The 21872-nt window shown below is 37.7% G+C and overlaps 1 protein-coding gene across 1 annotated transcript; it reads right to left on the reverse strand.

Annotated features, from left to right (window-relative positions):
• Positions 1–247: 247 nt before the first annotated feature.
• prrg4 (proline rich Gla (G-carboxyglutamic acid) 4 (transmembrane)) lies at positions 248–10061 on the reverse strand. Its single transcript, XM_083553184.1, has 7 exons — positions 9591–10061; positions 9131–9243; positions 5161–5324; positions 4897–4924; positions 2964–3090; positions 2386–2568; positions 248–1105 (listed from the first exon to the last, which is right to left on the reverse strand). Exons 2-7 carry the CDS (start codon positions 9231–9233, stop codon positions 1078–1080), a joined length of 633 nt encoding a protein of 210 aa, XP_083409310.1. The 5' UTR covers positions 9234–9243; positions 9591–10061; the 3' UTR covers positions 248–1077.
• Positions 10062–21872: the final 11811 nt, after the last annotated feature.

Raw genomic sequence — 21872 nt, forward strand, 5'->3', positions numbered from 1 at the left:
TACAAAACTTTAAAAATGACAAAGTTGACTTTATATAATCAATGATAAAAGACTGATAAACAATTATAGTTAATATCGATAAACGTTTAGAGGAATGCAACTTTCAAATATATATTTTTTTAATGTTCTTAAATTGATCCTTATAAAAAATAATATATAATTGATTTAAATAATTTCTAATTTTTTACTTTTAATGTGCATCATGCATACAGTGTTATGTAATGGGTGTGATATATAAGAAACAATATATTTTCACGTAAATTTATTGAATTAATTGTTTTATATTAAACATATATTAGCTCTAGTTGTTGTGGCAAACAGACGTATCAAAATATATATATATATAAAAAAAAAAAAGTCAGCCAACATGGCCTTTGGTTTACCATCTTATTTCCCACAAAACCACTTTCTTTTTCTCAAAAGAAAACCCCCCAGCTGCATTTATTATTTAATAGCACAGTGTTCTGATTTGTGTGGCTACATTACACATTTACAGTCAGGAAAATGTATATATATATATATAAAAAACTAACAATAATTAACAATGTATAAAGAAACAATGTCATTAATTACAAGCACATCTACAACCATTATTAAAATCTGAGGTAAACGAGGTAAAGCTGGTTTTGTTTGGTAGGTCAGTGTTAAAGAAAAAAACAAGAAAAAAAAAAAAAAACGTGAGGTCTACATGCAGTATTCACAATTATCGCCTTTAAAACTTTCTTCACTATTTTCCTTCATCAAAAGCCTTCACAGACACAGGGGGTTATAATCAACTGCATTATAGGCCATTTGCATTTAGCATGATATTAGTGTGCTTCATTCACGAGTGTAAACTGAAATGACCTGGTCAGCAAGCTATTTACACAGCACTGCAAAACAGAGAAGCAGTCTAAAGATAGATAAATTAAGCACATACATATATGGCAACTTTCTAATTAGTGTAAAACCAGTACATTATTTATAACCAATAAGCTAGCTCTATAAGTGATTCTGAAATAAAACAGTTCATAACAAAACAGTTTCTGGTTTAAATTAAGCAACACCCAAGCCATTTTTTTTTATGACAGGTTTGGGTTATCGTCGAACGGTGCCTGGTCTCGACCTGCAAAAAAAGGATAGGTTGGTAATTATTCACAGAGAAATATTCATAAATCTACATTAAATAAGATATAACGACGTTTAACACAGTTGCATGTTGAGGTATGCACAGATGGATAAGTACAGTGGGTATTCAGCCCCCCTCCTTTTTTATTAACCTACAATGACAAGCTTTAAGGCTCTTTATTCAGAAGCACATTCAGCAGCAATTACAGATTCAAGTCTTCTGAGATAATTCCCTATTAGCATTTCACACCTGTATTTGGTAATGCATTAACACAGGGATGGCATTACTAACTTGGGTTTTGCTTGATGTTGAGATCCAGACGATATTTTTCCTAATCAGACTAAGACTATATTTTTCTTTATCTCACTTAAGTGCCTGCTTTATGCCTTTTACACAGGTGCATCTTTTGTTTAGACTCTACCATAAAGACCCCAGAGTATATTCTTAGATGATTCCCTTTCAAGAAGGTTTTCCCAACTGGGCTGAGAAATTCTGAAACTCTGTTAAAATGGCCATGGGTTCTTGGTATCTTCTCTGACCAATGCCTGAGTTTTGCCAGGACAGATTTGCGATTGTTCCAAAAAAGGTTTCATTGAATGAGGATTGATCCCACAACGCTGCTTGTGACATTCAAAACATTAGAAATGGTTTTATACCCTTCTTAGATACTTGTGTGGCACAGTTTAATCCTTTAGTGAGTGTTCATCTATTTGTGAGGTGATCTTAAACTTACTGTATGTGCATTACTCTACAATATAATTGCAAGTGATGGGTATTAGTATTAATATCGCAAGGAATTTGGTTAAAACAGAATCTTTTAATGATACAGTTAGAGTTCGTGTACATGAAAATGCAGAAAATCAGTCAGATAGAACCCTTCAAGATCCTGAAACTTGTAGCCAGTAAAGTGTAGAAATGCCATTAGACATTCAGTTAATAGCCTGTAGGTGGAGCTCTAAAAGATCGATTACTCAGATTAATGTCATTCTTAAGTCCAACTTGGTGTGCGTTTGGAAAATCACTTTAAAAAGTTGCCTAAAGCTACACAAATGCCTTATTAATGGCATGCATTAAAAGTATATACTATATGTATCTCAAAGTAAAGTCTGTTAAGTTTAAGATGACGGATCCCAATTCCATGTGCACAAAAGTTCATGTAAAAAAAAACCAGTTAACCCAAAACATTAGAATTCATGCATTTAAATCATTGTGCCTGTGTGTGTGTGTGTGTGTATGTATGTATGTATGTGTGTGTGTGTGTGTGTGTGTGTATGTACCCAGGATATGGTGGTGGTGGAGCATCGTGTGGTCCAGATATAGCGATGGCCTGCTCGTATGACGGAAGACCTTGCGTTTCCAAATCGTCTGATAAGGGAGCAGGGATGGGGTGCAGCGACACCTCCTCTAGCCTCCGGATGATCACAGAGGCATTACTGCGTCTTGAACGAGTCCTGACAGGCCTGAAGATACACACACATCAACAGTCCAAATGTTAAATTGCATCAACAAAGTTAAAAAAATAAATATTCCACCACTGCGCAATGTTATACAGCTGTAAAATATACTTCCTGAGAGAAAAAACAACACACATTGTTCCACTGTACAAGCCACATTAACATTTATATCTAAATTACATTCTTAGCATATATTATAATTAGACTTTATAATAATTTATAAATTTTTTCAATTTATAATAATAAAAACACAGTTCATATTAAACAGGATTAAAAAAAAAGCATGTCTCCATACTAATCATAGAAATAATGGGCAAAACAATCTCTTAGAATCAGGAAAAGATAATGTATGTGTAATGTATGTATGTAACATGTGTAAGGTATGTGCATCGTGTCCTTACTTATTTTTGCAAGTGTTCTGGCAGGTATACCAGATCAGGAGACCCAATATGATGATGGCCACTCCCCCTGCGATGAGGCCCACCAACAGAGCTGTCACATCAATTTTCTGCCCCTGATCCTGAGCAGCTAATATAAAAAAACATAACAAATTTTGCCATAGATTCATAACATACACTAGTTAAAACCATCACGTTTAACCTTCAGTATTTCAACAAATCAATGACTGTTGAAAACATTTCAGGCAACGTCTGTAAATATTGAACACTTTTAATGTCTTGTCACGTTCCACTTCAAGGATTTGATATTAATCAATCATGCTACTCTCTAGATTGCCTTATTTTAGTTGTTATAACAATTGTAAAGGTTTGTGTTAGGACTTTTTAAGAGACTGGATGCTCATTTAGAGACACAACAGACAAAAAAAAAAAAAAAAAAAAAACATTGATAAATGACAGAAAACGCATAAAGATATCTTTAACTGATAAACATTTTCCTAAATTTAAACGCTATGTCATCAAACCTGCATTGCCACATTACAGCAAACAAAGGGGTGGAAAATTAATGTTCACCCAACTTCCTATTACAGCGAGTAACAACTGAGTCGGCAAGCACCGAGGACACCTTCATACACGTCACATGGAGGTATTCGGTGTAGAACAAAACCGAAACAGTTAGTCATAGCTACACAGTTATAAATAATGAAGTCATGGAAACAATGGATCTAATGGAAATCCCCAGGTGTTGCATAGCACAAAAGAAAAATCAGTTTAGATCCTAAACCAAATATCTGCACCATGTACTTTCACAACAGTGTTTTATGTCGTTGTCATTCTATTTAAAAATAAAAAGCTATAAGCAGATACTTTGAAAGGGATAATACGGTATGTCTCAAGAATGACACTGTTTGAAGATAACAGCTATCAGTATCGTAATGTCCCCTGTACAAATGTCATCATATTAAGTTATAAAAAAAATGGAGAAATTGGTTTGGGACAGCAGATAAACACAGAGCCAAGAGAAGTTCATAAAAGATAAGATTATGTAAGTTCTTGATTAATTTCTTGGCGTCATGAACGTTTTAATCCGCAACTAAAAAGAAAAAAGGCACATACGGCAGAAAAAGTCAGGTGTCCCCATACTTTTGTCCAAATAGTGCATATCCTAATATAATAAAAATCTGTAGTTAGAGCTTCAGAGTTCCCAGATCAATCTTGAGCTCAGATTACTGTCGGCGTGGCGCTTCACACGTTCTCCTACATTTCGCCAAAGTGTGAATGAGTGTGCATGGCATTCCGTGCAGGCTGGTGTAGTCCAGTGTTCCTAGAATAGCGTCCTGATTCACTACAGCCCTGATGCTGAATACAAGTTTTGACAAAACCATTTTTTCCCCCATATATTTATGTCTGGTAAATACTCATTTTTTTTTTTTAAAACACCTTCATCTTGATTCACCATTAATTTATTCATCTGATATAAAGTAATGGTTTACCCTGGTGATGGTTGCGGCAGACCAAGAATGCATTACTGGGGGGCACAGGGCAAAAAGTGTGAATTTACCCTGTATGGAACAACCATGCATGCATTGATTTAAACAAAGGGGCAATTCAGCATAGCTGATGCAATTCCATTTTTGGGAAGGGAGAAGAAACCAGAGAATGTAGAGGAAGCCCACAGGGACACAGGGAGAAGATGTGAAATTCCAGACAGACAGTAATTTGCCAAAATGATGGCTTTTTCCTTGCAAACCTGCATTTATATTTTAATAACTGAATTTCCAGCACATTCTGTACATTTTATGCAAAACTCTTTCAAAAAGTAATTTCATCAGGTTAAATAATCCTAAAATTACACTAAAAACCAAACCTGATAAACCCAATAGTTGAAATGCAAATCAGGTCATAAAACCAGTAAGAACAAACTGCTTCTACTTACCTTCTGTATACTTTTTCCAGAATGCATCCTGATGAAAACAAAACGAGAAAAAAAATAATAATAAAATTATGAACTTCCGCTTAATCAGCACTTGATGTGTAAATCAACATGATAAACAAGTTTGCCTACCAAGCAAGAAAACAGAAAACAGCTTGTGCATTTATTAAGTAGGTGTGTTTAATGAGTCACAAAGCGTTGTTTGTTGGTCGATGGCACAGGTCTGGCAAAAGAATATGCTGGCAGGAAAGAGTCAAATTACTCAACTGTGTCTGGAATATTTTCGAAAACCTCACGGGCTTCTTCATAGTTGCACACTTCCTCGATACACTCTCTTTCTAAATTCCCTTGGGTGAAGATTTCGAAATCGAATCGGTTGTACAGCAGATGCCGTCCCAAAAAGGTATTGGCTTCCTGCTCTTCCGTGAACACTGTCCAGAGCAAAAATGAACAAAGTTACACATATGCTGTAACAAATCAAAATGCAAATATGATTAATATCGATGCCAGTAAGAGGTTAATAAGAGGATTAAATGAGGAGTTTGACTAGAGGATATGCCTCAGAAGGCCGATCACATTATGCTGATTTCAACCTCTTGGCTTTCAGACGTGACGCTTGTGTCTGGGAGTGGCAGCTCTCAGGCAATATACACCTCTTTCTCGCTTCACACAGCAAGAAGCCCGATCTGATGAGATCTCACTTAATGTTTTGGTGTCTCACTATAGGATACTGGATTGCCAAACAGCCTGGTTAAAATCCATCATCAACTAGAAAAGTCATTCGTGGGGCTGGAGGAGTTCATGAAGACTAAAAGCATTAAACAAATTGTAACATCCAATAAAAAAAAACAAATAAAATTATCCAATAAGGAAAAACTAAATTACTGTTTTACAAATAAAGCATATCGTGACCCTCTTTAAATGAGCCCACGACAATAACATAAACCTTGTAGTATGTCAAAACAAACCAGCTGGGGACATGAAATCCTTACTGGGGGGGAATACTTCCCCCCCCCCAAAAAAAGCAAAACGTTTCTACCATTTGGTTATCGGACTGAACCAAACAGCTGATCCCTACAAACTCCACAGTCCTTTCTGTATAAATACGCAGAGCGCGCACTAAGCATAATGCACCCAGTCTATGTTTCTCTGCCGAAGCAAAGGGGAATAAGCCAATAAGCTTTTAATTCAATTGGAATGATGGAATTCATGACCTTGGTAATAAATAATGGGTTTGGCCTTAACAATACGCCTACATCCTTAGTAACAAATTGCTCTATAAACTGCTGAAGCCAAAGCTAACAGTTTGTTCCCTATTGTGTCTGACCTGCAGTGGCTGACAGCTTGGTATGTGGTTAGCAAAGATATCCCATTGGGGATCACAGCTCTGCCCGAGACCAACTGCTTTATAGGCATGTTCAGTTAAACTCGATTTGAACTGGCCTGCTTTGGGTGGCATGGTCACATTTGCAAGTGGCTCCGTGGGAGGCTACCCATGAATGTCAAGAGCAGATTTAACTTTAATGGGCACCTTGCTGGCAAAGTCATTCATTCAAAACGACAAATTTCCTCCAAGAGTACCAGGAACATCAGGAGGAACTGCCTCGCTGCCCGATTCGCTCTCTGCAGTCTCTTCCACTCATATCATGACTTTCCAGTCTTCACAATCGGCCACTGAATTTTTAGCTTCTCAGGACGTTTACACTGGTACTGCATATCAACGCTCTTCTTTTGTGCAGGAAGACGGAAGGAAAAGTAGGTCAATAAAGTGGAGATGGAGGACACCACTTCTTTCCTTTTTGATTTTATAGACTATGTAGTTTATAAATCAAATTATTGTTGACAAAAGATATAATTTTCCTTTTTTCTTTCTTTTTTCCCCCACAGAGAGACTTCTGCTTTTGAAAAAATTCTCACAGATCAACGCTCTTCTTCGCAGCCCAACCACCTCTTCCCTAAATCACTCTGCAGGGATGATTTCCACCATTTGTGCTGAAGGGAAAGAAAAGGGTGCCTAAAGAGTAGAAGGCATCAATGTCTTTCTTCTTTGAACTCTTAACACCTCCTCATCTGTGCAGTGTATGGAGGTCAGATGAGCGCACGCATCCAGCTGTTCTGCTTGCTAGCCTGTGCTGAAAACTCTTCCTGGTGAAGCATGCGCAACACAAACAATTCCTCATGTTATCAATTGCTGCTTGGGCATGTTTCAGCCTAAGGCATAGCACAGGTGTGACCTGATGTGTCTTTGCTCAAATTTTTTTTTTCCACAAGAGCAAAGTTAAAGAGAATCTCCCTTAGCAAAATTGCCCTGCGTTCCTGCAGTCATTCAGTGGAGGAAGCTGAAGAAACACACGCAATACCAGTACACTGGAGTCCGAGGAGAATAGCGTCACGGAGGCCAATAATTCGATAGAATTTTCAAAAGGATTAGCCAATAACTAGCATGAAGACAGACCAATGACGACTCGAATGTATTTCTGGCTTATGGAGTGTAGCAAGAAAATGTTTTTAAATGCCAGTTGGATTATTTCACTGCCTTCAAACTAACTGATGTCACTCGAAGATACAATCATCTCATCTGCCAGCCATAGAGGCTGGAGGAATGTGATAGGGCTTCTAGAGAACACACAGAAAGGGCATCTCCTATAATAAGGCACTGAGACATATGCTTGAACAAATAATGTGGTTAGGACAAACATGTTGCTGTGTATAAAAATGTTGCACATATTGATTAACAAATGTTCAGTTTGCATCAACATGCAATCAGAAAAGTGAAACAAAGGGCTAATAATAGGTTTATTGTGGCAGCTTTTTTCACATCTCAATAACTTATTTGACAGAAGTTTGACCTAATGGTGTTGAATGAACAACCAGTGCATTCTATAACCTCTTGCTCTGTTGGCTCACATGTTCAATTGATTCCTATGGTAAAAAAATGAACACCTACAGTAGGGAAATAAACATTTCTGAATGAATGGCTCAATTTATTAGTGGACTGGATTCGTTAATGTGACACTGTGGGATTTTTACTGTGTAGTTTGTATTATTTAATCCCATATTCCTCATGGTATATGAGGATAGACAATTGTAGACACTTGGCTATTAGTGTGGCTATTAAGTAAATAACTTAATTATGTTACTAGAGAAGTAATGTTACTTGATTGAACATTAAATATCATTACCTACTAATATGACATCGTATTTGACTGTTCCCTTCTATTTAATAGATGTAATCCAAACTTTTAATAACTGGAAAACAGGGCTATAAATAACATCATAACTCTGACTAGTCAGTGAAGGTTCAGGAAAAAAACACTCCAATAAATAACTAGACCATTACAGAACACAAAAGAATATACAGCCAGGTCCATAAGTATTTGGAGAGTGATGGAAAAAATGAAGCAATCAACATGTGGTTGACTCAATACACTTTCACATGCTCAAAAGTAACTGGACACCGGATTGAAACGCAGTTTAATGGCCCGGTGCGGGTTTCCTCTTTATGACAGAATTGATTCTGTTAGTTCCATATTAGCGGTATACAGAGGCAATATTAAGAAGTCTCTTCGTTCATTATTTTTCTCACCTGCTTCGAAAGAATCCTCCGAAACAGTGTATACTGAAAACAGTGTCCAGGAATAGGCTGAAGTTGCGTAAACATGTTTAATGTAATTAGTTTCCAGTTTCAAGGATAAAGGACTAAACTAGGACTAAACTAGAGATGGACTCTTTTCTTTTTGATTCAATGCTATAGCACTTTCATAAACAATATTCTTAATATCAACATCAATGCGTGTATGAAACATTTCGGGTTTGTTTTTTTTCCCTGTAAAGTTTTATTAACACTAGTTTTTTTTTTATGCAAAAATTGTTGAAAAAGGAAATCCTTCTCTCTTCTTTTGAAAGAATTCTCTCAGATGGTAAAGATGAAGTGATAGTAAAGATGAATTCTCTCAGATTGTACGTGAATTACGTGTTTGTGTATATATTTATATTTTATATCTTTATATTATTCAAATTGATTTACATTTTTTTAAATCATTGCTTTTTTACTTTAAAAACAATACAAATAATAATAATAATAATAAAAAAAACAATCAGTATATATTAAAAGTACTATTTTAATTAATATAAGAACCGATCTTCTCGATACAACACCAGTATCGATTGCTCCTTCCCTAACACTCTGACTGAACACTACACTTTGGACCTGGTTTATATTCCTGAATAAACTCACCTGCATTTCTTTCTTCTACCTGCCTGGAGCTCTTGGTATCTTTTTCACACACAGAGAGTCCATAAAAAGTGAAGGCGCACAGCACAAATATAGATATCCGCATTTCTGTCCAGCTGTAAGAGAATAAAAGAGAATAAATAGCCGGGGGAAGCGGGTCACATGCCGCCGCTCGCCTACACACACACACACTACCAATGTCCACGCCTCAGCTTGGCCTGTCTGTCATCTCAGGCATTCCTATTAGCATTTCCCCCAAATTAACTCAGACTTTCCACCGGGAATAATACAGAAATCGAGGGAAGACTGGTACGAAAGGAAAAGACGACGAGAGACGACGTCTAAAAGACTAAAATGTTATCCAAACACGGCATTATTGTTTTTTGTTGATTTTGACGGTTTGGTCTCGGTTTGTTTCCGGGCCGGAAATAAAGTTGTGGTTGGAAAAACACAACACTCCTACCTGTTCAATCGGTCCGGATCCCAAAGTGTCCGATTTCGCTTTCCTCTTATAGCTTTATCACTTATTTTCGATAGAGCCAAAGATGAGTCATGGCGTTTCAGGAAGTTTCGTTTCAGATCATGAAATCCACCTCCTCCTCCTCCTCCTCCTCCTCCTCTACCACCACCTGTTCCGTGGCAACGCGCCAAACGTCTTCAGCACGAGCACCGCGCGAGCTCAGGTGGGAGCCGCAAAATGTCAGCGCGCGCAAAGTTTCAGAAACCGCGCACTTGAAAAAGCAGCGCGTGCCCCAGGCTTTACTACGACCAGTTTTACGCAAAAAAACCCCACCTCGTTTCCTCCTTAATCGGTGCCGGATCATTTAGTACCGAATAAATTCAATTTTATTGACTTTTACAAGGTTTTTTTGAAAGATTACCACTTCCGCCTCGGCCGATTTCCCTGCGCTTGTTGCAGTCGCAGTTTTTTTCTTTGCAACGGTGAATGAAGTAATGAAATAATGAAGCTCGCACTGATACTGCTTTATGGTGAGATCAATTTATTGTTATGCAATAATTAAATTGCATTAAAAAAATATTAATCATGAAATATGCATAGTGATAATATAATATGCACATTATATTATTTCACTTACATAAATATATATATTCTTCTTCTTTTGGTTTCTCCCAGTAGGGGTCGCCACAGCGGATTATCCATCTCCATACCCCCCTGTCCTCTACATCTGCCTCTTTCAAGTCAACTACCTGCATGTCCCCCCTCATCACATCCATAAACCTCCTCCTTTGTCTTTCTCTTTTCCTCCTTCCTGGTGGCTCCATCCTCAGCATTCTTCTACCGATATACCCCTCTGCACATGTCCAAACCATCTCAATCGCACCTCCCTCACCTTGTCTCCAAAACGTCTTCTGTATTTTACTCAATGCCACCGTCTCTAAACCATACAACATCGCAGGTCGCACCACGGTCCTATAAACTTTCCCTTTCACTCTTGCAGATATCCTTCTGCACTCTTTTTTCACTTTTCAAACACACTATTCATTACTTTGCACTGTTGACCTTCTCCACCTTCTCCACCTCTTCTCCCTGCAACTGCACCACTCCACTGCCCTCTCTCTTATACACACATGTACTCTGTCTTACTCCTCCTTCATTCCCCTTCTCCCCAGCGTATTCCTCCACCTTTCCAGGCTCTACTCCACCTGCTCCCTACTCTCACCACAAATCACAATATCATCCACAAACATCATAGTCCACGGAGACTCCTGTCTGACCTCGTCCGTCACCCTGTCCATCACCAGTGCAAACAGGAAAGGGCTCAGAGCCGATCCTTTATGCAGTCCAACCTCCACCTTGAACCAGTCTGTCGTTCCTACTGCACACTTTGCTGTCACACTGTCCTCATACATGTCCTGCACAACCCTCACATACTTCTCTGACACACACATGACTACTGTCTACACACATGCAGATGTTGTAAGGTGTGTGTTTGTGCTATTTATTTATTAGGCCATGGTGAGGTGTTTAGAGATATGCTTTGTGAGAATCATTAGTCGTTCATCTCACCTGGGTGAGAGAAGAGCAGAGCAGAGCAGAAAAAAAAAACAGAGAAGAGGAAACCGGGAGGAGGAAAACACCACTAATATAACTAGAAAAACCCAGCAGAGGATGTACTTTCTCCACCTACTAAGAAAGCACAACCTGCCTAAGAATCTGCTCTGTAAATTTTACTGATCAGTCACTGTTTAGTTTGGCTCTGCTACCCAACTGGACAAGTGTCTTCTTCAGAGACTACTTAGGTCCAAAGACAGGAAGTAATGAAGTCAAAATACTTTGCTACTGTACTTCAGTAGATCTTTCTGGTTTTACTACTTGACTTCACACAAATATGTGTATTTTCTTACTTTAGTTTAGACATGATTGATATTGTTTCTTCCCATTAAGCATCGTTTTCATCCCACCAACCTATTTCTTGTCATTGCGTGGCTTTTCCAATCTATCACTGGTGTATCATTTTCTGGTTCTCATACCACAGAGGAAGGCTGGCCTACGAAGCTTACAACGAGCAACGCAAAAGGCATCAAGAAGTCTGGGGGTAACGTGGATAAGACAGAGGGTGTCAGCGATGTAAACATGACTAAGAACAGAGACATTACTGATCAACTGATCATCATCTTTTAACTGCTTGTGTTCTATATGGTGGATGTTCAGCCTGGAAACATTCATTAGATAACAAATTTTAAATTATTTTGTATTAATATATTATATTATGACGTGAGGTCCAGTTACCAGCGTGACACTAAAACAGGTAGTAGTAATGGCTCCTTTTTACTTAAGTACATGTCAGAGCCCAAACTTCTTTACTTTAACTTGTGTGAGAAAGTATAGTCAGTACTTCAACTTTTTCCAGAGTCTCTAAAACATGAGTATCTGTACTTCTACTTGAGAGAAGGATGTTCTTAGACTTAGACATGTCTTCTTCAGTCCAGCCTGCATGTTAATTGTGCACTTTTTGTTTACTCTAAACCAGGAGCAGATTCCTTGTATGTTCAGGCATCCTTGGCCTATAAAGCCATTCTGATTCTATTGAACACCGGTACACCTGCTCAGTCTTGCTATTACAACATAAGTGTTTATTCAGCAGAAGTGAGAAATGTTAGTGTTAAAATGAACAGCCATACAAAAGTAGAAACGTAGCGAATATAAGAGCAGGGTTATAGTTGTGTGCAAAGTGATCCTGAATACAATTTAGAACATTCAAAGACTGTGGAGAAGGAGCCTGGCACAACACTGAAAGAATAGTCGTCACACCTGTTTAGAAAATAGCTACCATGTCCCCTATTTATTCAGGGTGTCCATGTTAATGTCGTCCATCTTGTTAATCAACCAATCGTGTGGCTGTAGCACAATGTATACAATTATTCAAACACAGGTCAGGAGCATGTTAAAGTTCGCATCAAACTTCATAATAAGGAAAAAGACCCTGGTATGGTTGTTCATGCCAAATAGGCTGGCTGAAGTATTTTTTAAAAGTGCTGATCTGGAATTTACACACACAATGACAGTCTCTAAAGTTAAAAAAGAATGTGGAAAATACAAAGACTTTTCTTTCTTAATGGTCCTAAAAGTGGCAGCTCTGCAGTGGTGTTGACAGTGGACAGAGGAGAAAGATCAGAGTAATTCGAGCTGACAGAACAGCTACGGTATAACTATAGATATATATGTTTCTATAGTAACCGATAGACTACAACAGCAGATCACACTATTAAAATCTGAGCCTACATAAATACATTACATACATACATATAAACACACATTTGGCCATATAGTGTACATTGCTATGCACATTTGTCAGACTCAATGCTGTACATGTGCATAAACAAGGCCAGTGTGACTAATAAAGAGGTAAGTAAAGAATTTTAATCCTGTGTACAGTTTGTTTGTTTTTTTACATTTTTTACAATACATTTTTAAATGTTCAGTTGTGTTTTAATTGTTCCCCGGGATCATAGGTGTATTCGAGTTTGGCTATTTCAAATAATCTCTGTCCAAGGCAGTATGACAGTGAACAGTACATCTATTACTAAATACTGAAAAGAACACCAGGAACAACACCACTAGATGTCACAAAGTATTCATGTTTACAATATGTGTCTCGCACTATGAGTTAAATACTGCCATGCCGTATTTATATTGAACTTTGTCAAATCTAATCAGAGTGATTACTGAGTTTTAATGTATTTCTTGTTTTTAATGTAATAAACCGGAACAAATGATACAGAAATGATCAAATAAAATACAAGAAAGCTAAACATATTTGTATTTCTTCTTAAATAAAGTCCACCTCGTTAAATGTACTATAAAACTATATATTCTACATGGACAAAATGTTTGTGGACATCTGACCAGATTCGTATATTCTTTGCAAAGTGTTTCAATAGATTTTGGAGTGCGCTTGGGGAGATTTGTGCTCATTCAGGCACAAGGGTGTTAGTAAAGTCAGGTACAGTGGATCCGGAAAGTATTCACAGCGTTTCACTTTTTCCACATTTGTTGTTACAGTTTATTCCAAAATGGATTAAATTCATTATTTTCCTCAAAATACTATGATCCATACCTTATAACGACAACATGAAAGAAGTGTGTTTGAAATCTTTGCAAAATTATATATATAAAAAATAACAATAAACCCCCCAAAAATTCACACGCCTTTGCTCACTATTTTGTTGAAGCACCTTTGGCACCAATTACAGCCTTTTTTAATTAAAATTTTATTATGATGCTACAAGCTTGGCAGACCAATTTTTGGAAAGTTTCTCCCATTCTTCTTTGCAGAACCTCTCAAGCTTCATAAGCGTCAGTGCACAGCCGTTTTCAGATCTCTCCAGAGATGTTTGATCGGGTTCAAGTCCGGGCTCTGGCTGGGCCATTATATCTTGGCTGTTTGCTTAGGGTCGCTGTCTTATTGGGAAATGAGGTCCAGCGTTCCCAAACAGGTGTTCATCAAGGATGTCTGTACTTAACTTAATAATTTATGTTTTCCTAGATCCTGACTAGTCTCCCAGTTCTTGCCGCTGAAATTCCTCCCCACAGCATGATGCTGCCACCACCATGCTTCACTGTAGAGATGGTATTGGCCAGGTGATGAGCAGTGGCTGGTTTCCTCTAGACATAGTGCTTGTCATTCAGGCCAAAGAGTTTATCGTTGTTTCTCATAGTTTGAGAGTCCTTCAGGTGTCTTTTGTCAAAGTCCAGTCAGGCGGTCATGCGCCTTTTACTGAGGAATGGCTTCTAGAATGTTCTCCTCTCTCCACAGAGAAAGGCTGGAGATATTTCAGAGTGACAATCAGGTTCTTGGTCACCTCCCTGACTAAGGCCCTTCTCCCCCGATCACTTAGTTTGGCCAGGCAGCCCGCTCTAGGAAGAGTCCTGCTGGTTTCATACTTTTCCATTTACAGATGATGGAGGCCACTGTGCTCACTGGGACCTTAAATTATGCAGGAAATGTTCTGTACCCTTCCCCACATCTGTGCCCCGATGCAAACATATTTCATGGATTGGTTTGTGCTCTGACATGCACTGTTAACTGTGGGACCTTATATAGACAGGTGTTGCTTTTCCAAATCATGTCCAGTCAACTAAATTTACCACAGGTGGACTCTAATCAAATTGTAGAAACATCTCAAGGATGATCAGTGGAAACAGGACGCACCTGAGCTCAATTTTGAGTGTCATTTTAAAGGCTATGAATACTTATGTACGTTTTTTTTAAAATACATTTGCAAAGATTTCAAACAAACTTCTTTCACGTTGTCATTATGGCGTATTGCTTGTGGAATTTAAGGAAAATAATGAATTTAATTACTTTTGGAATAAGGCTGTAACATGAAATGTGGAAAAATATTAACTTAATACTTTCCGGATGCACTGTAGCTTTTATTTATAAAACCATTTAAGTGACCTTTATGTATGAAATAATAATAACAAAAGTTATTTCTATTTTCTCCCAATAACTAAACTGCTCTCCCTCCCTTACTTGCCAATATATATTACACCCAATTCATATTGATTTTACTAATCTGTTTAACCAAAATTAATGATTTGGTCAGTGTGCTATTACCCTTTAGTCTCAAGGTGATAAGTAGTGGTTTATAAAACATAAACAAAATCGTAGTGGTTAAAAAAAAAAAATCTATTACAATGTTTGTTTTTTTTTCCTATGGAGTCTTTGACCAGCAGGATTTCTTGGCTGTGTGTAATGAGTTTAAGGAATAACACTATCGAAGCAATCTTCCAAATAACAAGAACGAGCCATGCTGTATCATGGTACGGATAATCTTCATTATCACATAGCAATGTGTAGCTCCACTGTTCGAGCTTTAAACATGCGATCCTGAGCCAGCACACTCTTCAGTGATATGATAGATGTCTGGCTCTCTTGGAGCCGGTTGCTAATTGAACAACAATAATCTGCACTATTTTACCCTTGTCCCTCAGTGTGTGTCTGGACACTGTAAGAAATATCCAAACCAGTCTGACGAATGCTGACGTGGTGTGAATGTGGAAAAGATCCATCTTTATTCTCGAAAGGAAGATTATCAGAAATGCATTTGGTTAAAGAATTTTTATTTACATGTTTAACAGTGAATCATTGCGTGAAAGAAGACAAAAAAGCACATACCGGTAATCTATGCTAACAGTTTCTAATGACAGGGTTTAACTATGGACTTTTTGGTCTTTGACAATGTTACAGGTGTCGGCCACAGTGTATTAGATCTAAAATTTTAATAATGAAAATATGCTCAAAATGAATAGTTTTCACCATAATGCCATTAGCTTCCAGATCATGTTACTTACCCCCACCCACACAGCTTCTAAGGGACCAACAGTAGGGGGACAAACAAGCATAATCCCAAATCAAAATGGTTGAGAATTCTTTGTACTTGATGTCTGGCTGAAGTTTGGTACTCATAAACATCACTACATGCTGGGTTTCAACCTTGGGGATGCTCTGCCGGGCATTTGTTGCAGGTGTCTTTAGTTCCTGCTTGTTCTTGAGGTGTTTTGCTTTTTGTTTTATATGAAGAACTGTAAGTGAAATGCTTGGCCACTGCAGAACCTTCCACTCATTTGCCCTAAACAGTCTGCTTTTAAGGTATCCTTTACATCATTGTACATCTGTCCTGTGAAGCATCATTGAATAAATATTGACACATTTGGCTGAATTTGAGAATTTTTTTTAACCCTATACGCTTCATGAGTTCATCTTGTGGCTTGTGTCAACAGTCACATCATTAATAAATACAAGGGACCCAGTGCCAATTGCAGCCATACATGCTCACACTATCAAAATATGTGGTATGCTTCATATCATAAACAGGTTTCTTCTCTTTTTTCCACATTCCTCTCTTCCAATCATTCTTGCGCAATTTTACCTTCTGTATTCACTGTACTTCACATAGTTATTGCTTTGATACAGATACTCCTACATCTTGGATCGTGCTCCCAATCTGACCAACTGTTGTGAAAAGGTTTTTTTTCACCAGGGAAACAATTCTGTTATCTATCACAGCATTTTTGTGGTCTCAATCCTCTTTTGGTGTTCCATGGCTCATTAGTGCATAGTGTAATAGGTGATTTGGCCACACCTAATGGTTGTGCTATCTATCTGATGGGCTTGTTTTGATTTTTTTCCAGTCTTATAATGGCTTGCTTTCCTGGCACTGACAGTTCATTGGATTTTATATTGAGAGTTAAGAGCAACCGATTCCAAAACAAATGCTTCCAAACATTAGAAATCAAAGTTAAACCTTTTATATTTTATACATGAAATAATGAAGGCGCTGTATCCAGGAAAAAGAACTTAAAAAAACTACTTTTATCATTAACTAACAGATTGTCAAAGAAAATTTTAGGTTCTTGTAAAGCCAAAAATTATCTTTAAAACATGTTTGCTAACATGGGTTGTGAAACTGTCTTAATGTAATTGATAAAGAAACATGTTTGTCAGCAATTAAATATGCTACCTGTAAAAAAAGGCGCCTGATAAACCGGGGTCATGAAACGTAAGAAACAACTGCTAAATCTCAGCAGCACATCGTTGTAATCTAAACCACTAACCAGATACCACGAATGGAGAGCGGGAACAAGATGAACAGAGAACGATGGAGGGAGAGATAGTGGGAGTTGTTGTGGTGTTTCATATAATTTACTGAAGGCCCTTTTATAAATCACATGATTTGTCATGTTTCACAGTTTACACAGATAGGCTTCTGCACAGCAAGCTGACTAATTGCTATTAGCAGGGGGCTTTAAATAAATAAAAATTGTTGATAATTCACAGTTTATGAAGAAAACACATTGTGTGCAGATGGAAATGCTTTGCTTAATGACAGCTGATCATAAATATACAGTAGTGCAGATTTAGCACTCTATAGTTGGCTAATATATAGGTTTACTTATGCAATAGATTACAGTGCATCCGGAAAATATTCAAAGCACTTTACTTTTTTTTTTTACATTTTATGCTATAGACTTATTCCAAAATAGATTAAATTCATTATTTTCCTCAAAATTCTAACCCAGCCATTAGGGTTGCACAAGCCAGTGCACTCTTAGTGCCGGTCCCAAACCCGAATAAATAGGGAGGGTTGCGTTAGAAAGGGTATCCAGCGTAAAACAAATCAAATATGCAGATCATGATTCAAAAATTTATACTGGATCGGTCGAGGCCCGTCTTATCAACGACTGCCACAGGAATTGTTAGCCAACAAGGTACCAGTGAAAATTGGGCTACTGTTGGCCGAAGGAGGAAAAGGAGAGGAGGAAGACGTTTACAGAGACAGCAGCAAAAGGAGAAGTGTGGGAGAGTGGAGGTTCAGGTTGGTACTTTAAATGTTGGTACTATGACTGGTAAACCAAAAGAGGTAGCTGATATGATGGAGAGGAGAAAGGTAGATATGTTGTGTGTTCAGTAAACCAAGTGGAAGAGGAGTAAGGTGGGTTTAAACTGTTATTTCATGGTGTGGATGGTAAGAGAAATGGTGTAGGAGTGATTCTGAAGGAAGAATACAGTAAGAGTGTAGTGTAGCTGATGAGAGTTTTTGATAGAGTGATGAATGTGAAGCTGGAAGTTGAAGGGGTGATTATAAATGTTATCAGTGCCTATGCTCCACAAGTGGGCTGTGAGATAGAGGGGAAGTAGGTGAAGGGAGTTGATGAGGAGGTGATGGGTAGGTATAGTCTTAAAGAGATGAATGTGGCAGGTGTAATGGAGAGTGTGTTAGAGAAGTAAAGAGTGCAGGCAGGGTGTAGTGGGTGGAGAAGAGTGGCAGGAGTGATTTGTGATAGAAGAGTGTCTGCGAGAGGGAAAGGGAAAGTTTATAGGACTGTGGTGAGACCTGAGATGTTGTATGGTATAGAGACAGTGGCATTGAGTAAAAGACAGGAGGTGGAGCTGGAGGTAGCAGAGCTGAAGATGTTGGGGTTTGGGAGTGATGAGAATGGACAAGATTAGAAATGCGCTTATTAGAGGGACAGCACATGTAGGACGTTTTGTTGACAAGGTGAGGAAAGCGAGATTGAGATGGTTTGGACATGTGCAGAGGAGAAACTTTGGGTATATCGGTAAAAGAATGCTGAGGATGGAGAGATTTTATGGATGTGGTGAGGGAATACATGCAGGTAGTTGGTTTAAAAGAGGCACAGGTAGAGGACAGGGGGTTATGGAGACGGATGATCCGCTTTGGCGACCCCTAATGGGAGAAGCCGAAAGAAGAAGAAGATTTTCCTCAAAATTCTGCAAACAATACCCCATTATGACAACGTGAAAGTAGTGTGTTCGAAATCTTTGCAAATTTATTACAAATAAATAAGCCTTTGCTCAATATTTTGTTGAAGCACCTTTGGCACCAATTCCAAGTCTTTTTTGAGTATGATACTTGGTGAACCTTTTTTGGCTGTTTCTCCCATTCTTCTTTGCAGAACCTCTCAAGTTCCTTCAGGTTCGATGGGAGGGTCAGTGCACAGTCATTTTCAAATCTCTCCAGAGATTTTCAATTGGGGACAAGTCTGGACTCTGGCTGGGCCACTCAAGAACAGTTTTGTCTCTTAGACACTCCTTTGTTGTCTTGGCTGTGCGCTTAAGGTCCTTGTCCTGTTGGAAGATAAACAGTCACCTCAGTCTGAAGTCCAGAGCGCTCTGGAGCAGGTTTTCATCACGGATGTCTCTGTGCAGTGCTGCATTGCATTGAGGCTACTGTGCTCATTGGGAACTTTAATGCTGCAGAACATTTTTGGTATCCTACCCCAGATCTGTGCCTCAATACAATCCTGTCTTGGACATCTACAGACAATTCTTTGAACTTTATGGCTTTGTGGCATGGCATGGCCAAATCACTAAACATCAACATCAACATCACTAAAAATCAACTAAATTTACCACAGGTGGACTCCAATCAAGTTGTAGAAACATCTCAAGGATGATCAGTGGAAACAGGATGCACCAGAGCTCAATTTTGAGTGTCAGTTCAAAGGTTGTGAATATTTATGTGCATGTAATTTATTTCATTTTTAAAATATTTGCAAAGATTCCAAAAAACGTATTTCACCGTGTCATCATGGGGTATTGCTTGTAGAATTCTGAGGAAAATAATGAAGTTAATCCATTTTGGAAAAAGTGAAGCACTGGAAATACTTTCCGGATGCACTGTAAAGACACAATAAAATACGATCTTTTCCAATAATATTTTTCCAGCCCTGAAGATTAGTGATAGTAAAATTGCCTGGATGGTTGTGAGGCACGGTTAGTCTTCACCTATACGCTCATTTGGAAGACACCTATGGCAGTATGGATGTGTGTGTATGGCAGCCTAAGAAAACCTGTCACATTGTATTTGTAATTGCATGTTTGTATTTTGTGTAGATTTTCCTGAATTCAAATGTACATACATACATTTTTTGCATACATCTTCAACACATGGACTATAATTTTTCTTCCAAAATTAAAAGGTGCACAACCAACCTCTACATTTATAACTAGATCGGCATGTATAATATAGTTGCGGAATTTTAAAGAAATCTACAGATTTGTCAGATCTGCTGGTACTAATTTTTATTATCATCATCAACAATCTCTGTTTCACCTGAGGTAAAACTCGTTTTATAGCATTTAATCGAGCCTCAGTGTCAGGTTGTTCTTCTGATTCAGGCCTCTACCAGAGAATTTAACTACATTAGACTGTTGTGTTGTGACAGTGAAAAAGCAGCGTAAACAAACTCAACAATCGGTATTGAATTGCAAACTGAATTGAGAGGGATTATATGTTTCATTATGGTAATTTGTGTAAAAAATAGTTCTTACCACCACATTTACCACCAAAAACTGGTTCCTTACACACCATGGTCTTTACAGAGAGTAGAAATTAGTTCAAATAAAAAATATTTGCATATCAATTTAGTAAAATTATGTTTGCTAAAAGTTCATATGTTGCATTATATTATTGGAAGAAAAACTCAACTTTGGTCCAAACCGGATTTTTCTTTCTTTTTTTCCCCATAGATCAACCACAGTGACATCTCATGGGTTTTCCAAGACCGCCACATGTATTACAGCAAGCTATGCAATCATTAAACATCTTCCACTTGAGTGGAATATGCTTGGCTGGAGGAATGCTTTCATGGACATTGTTTATAATATTTCTGAATTTCCCCATAGAGAAGTGCTTAGAATTGAAAGTGAACAGGCAGCCAAGTCTCTCTACACACTACAGATTTTCCTTAGTTTTTGCTTTGAAGCATTTCTCGAATCTCGAATCATTCTTAATACTTGCAAACCAGTAAGTGCATATCTTAAAATAATTGATACAAACAATACCACACTAAAAAAAGAACCTTTTGTCACGTTGACAATGACAGTGCACTTTTTCAGTATTCCTTGAGGTAAACAACAGTTTGGATTACAGTGATTGGAATTGCACAAAGCTGAATTTCTTCTCTATGGCATCTATGAATTTCAACAACACAAATGTACACATATTTGTCTGTATATGTTAAAAAATTGAAGGTTCACAGGATTCACTTTTGACCTATTTTAGAGAACTATTTGAGCGTTGCTTTATCTGATGCCTTACAGTCCCCGTTATTAATGACATTCAAGAATCATCTGCACACTTCATCAATTTAAGACACTTTTACATAAAAAGTTTAATAGAAATTTAAGATCGACAGATTCTGACAACTGGTAACCATTTTGCATTCAATGACTTTTGCAATTAACCGATGCCGAGATGTTTTGGGGTTAAAACTATTCAGGTGTATACAACTAAATATTTTGTTCAACATGACAAACAACTGATGATATAGGAAACAGCAGACATTTGTACACAATCAGTCAAATGAATGTACAAAAGCATTCGCAATTGAATCAGAGCAACGAGAAATGCTTTTATGATGTGCACAAGTGACTACATGATGTGGAGTTTGAATGAGTAGTTTGGCAAAAGCATCTGAGAAAAGCTAACATAACCTGTAGCATGGAGGAAAAAAAAAATCAAATGTGTTGACTGTATACCTCCAGGAGACTTTTAAGGGCACAGTTTAGACAGTGTGATAATGATCACAGCAGAGGTTTTTAAAAAATGAAAAGGCTCATTTTAATATTTGAAATTGTATTTAACAAATGACATGAGTGTTATTGCATCATAAAATATAATAGCCTATTAGATTTAACTATGCAAATGCAGACCATGTAACTAGTTTGGGGTATGCACGGACTCCACCTTT

The sequence above is a fragment of the Silurus aristotelis genome, assembly GCF_946808225.1.
Source record: "Silurus aristotelis genome assembly, chromosome: 10".
NCBI lineage: Eukaryota > Metazoa > Chordata > Actinopteri > Siluriformes > Siluridae > Silurus > Silurus aristotelis.

What these genes read in the sequence shown, in the direction of transcription:
- prrg4 (XM_083553184.1), bottom strand. Translation starts at nt 9,233, where the DNA reads ATGCGGATATCTATATTTGTGCTGTGCGCCTTCACTTTTTATGGACTC. An exon ending in CTGGAAAAAGTATACAGAAG is followed by an intron (nt 3,091 to 4,896) that starts GTAAGTAGAAGC and finishes TTTTTATATTAG; the next exon opens with CTGCTCAGGATCAGGGGCAG. An exon ending in CCACCACCACCATATCCTGG is followed by an intron (nt 1,106 to 2,385) that starts GTACATACACAC and finishes CTTTTTTTGCAG; the next exon opens with GTCGAGACCAGGCACCGTTC.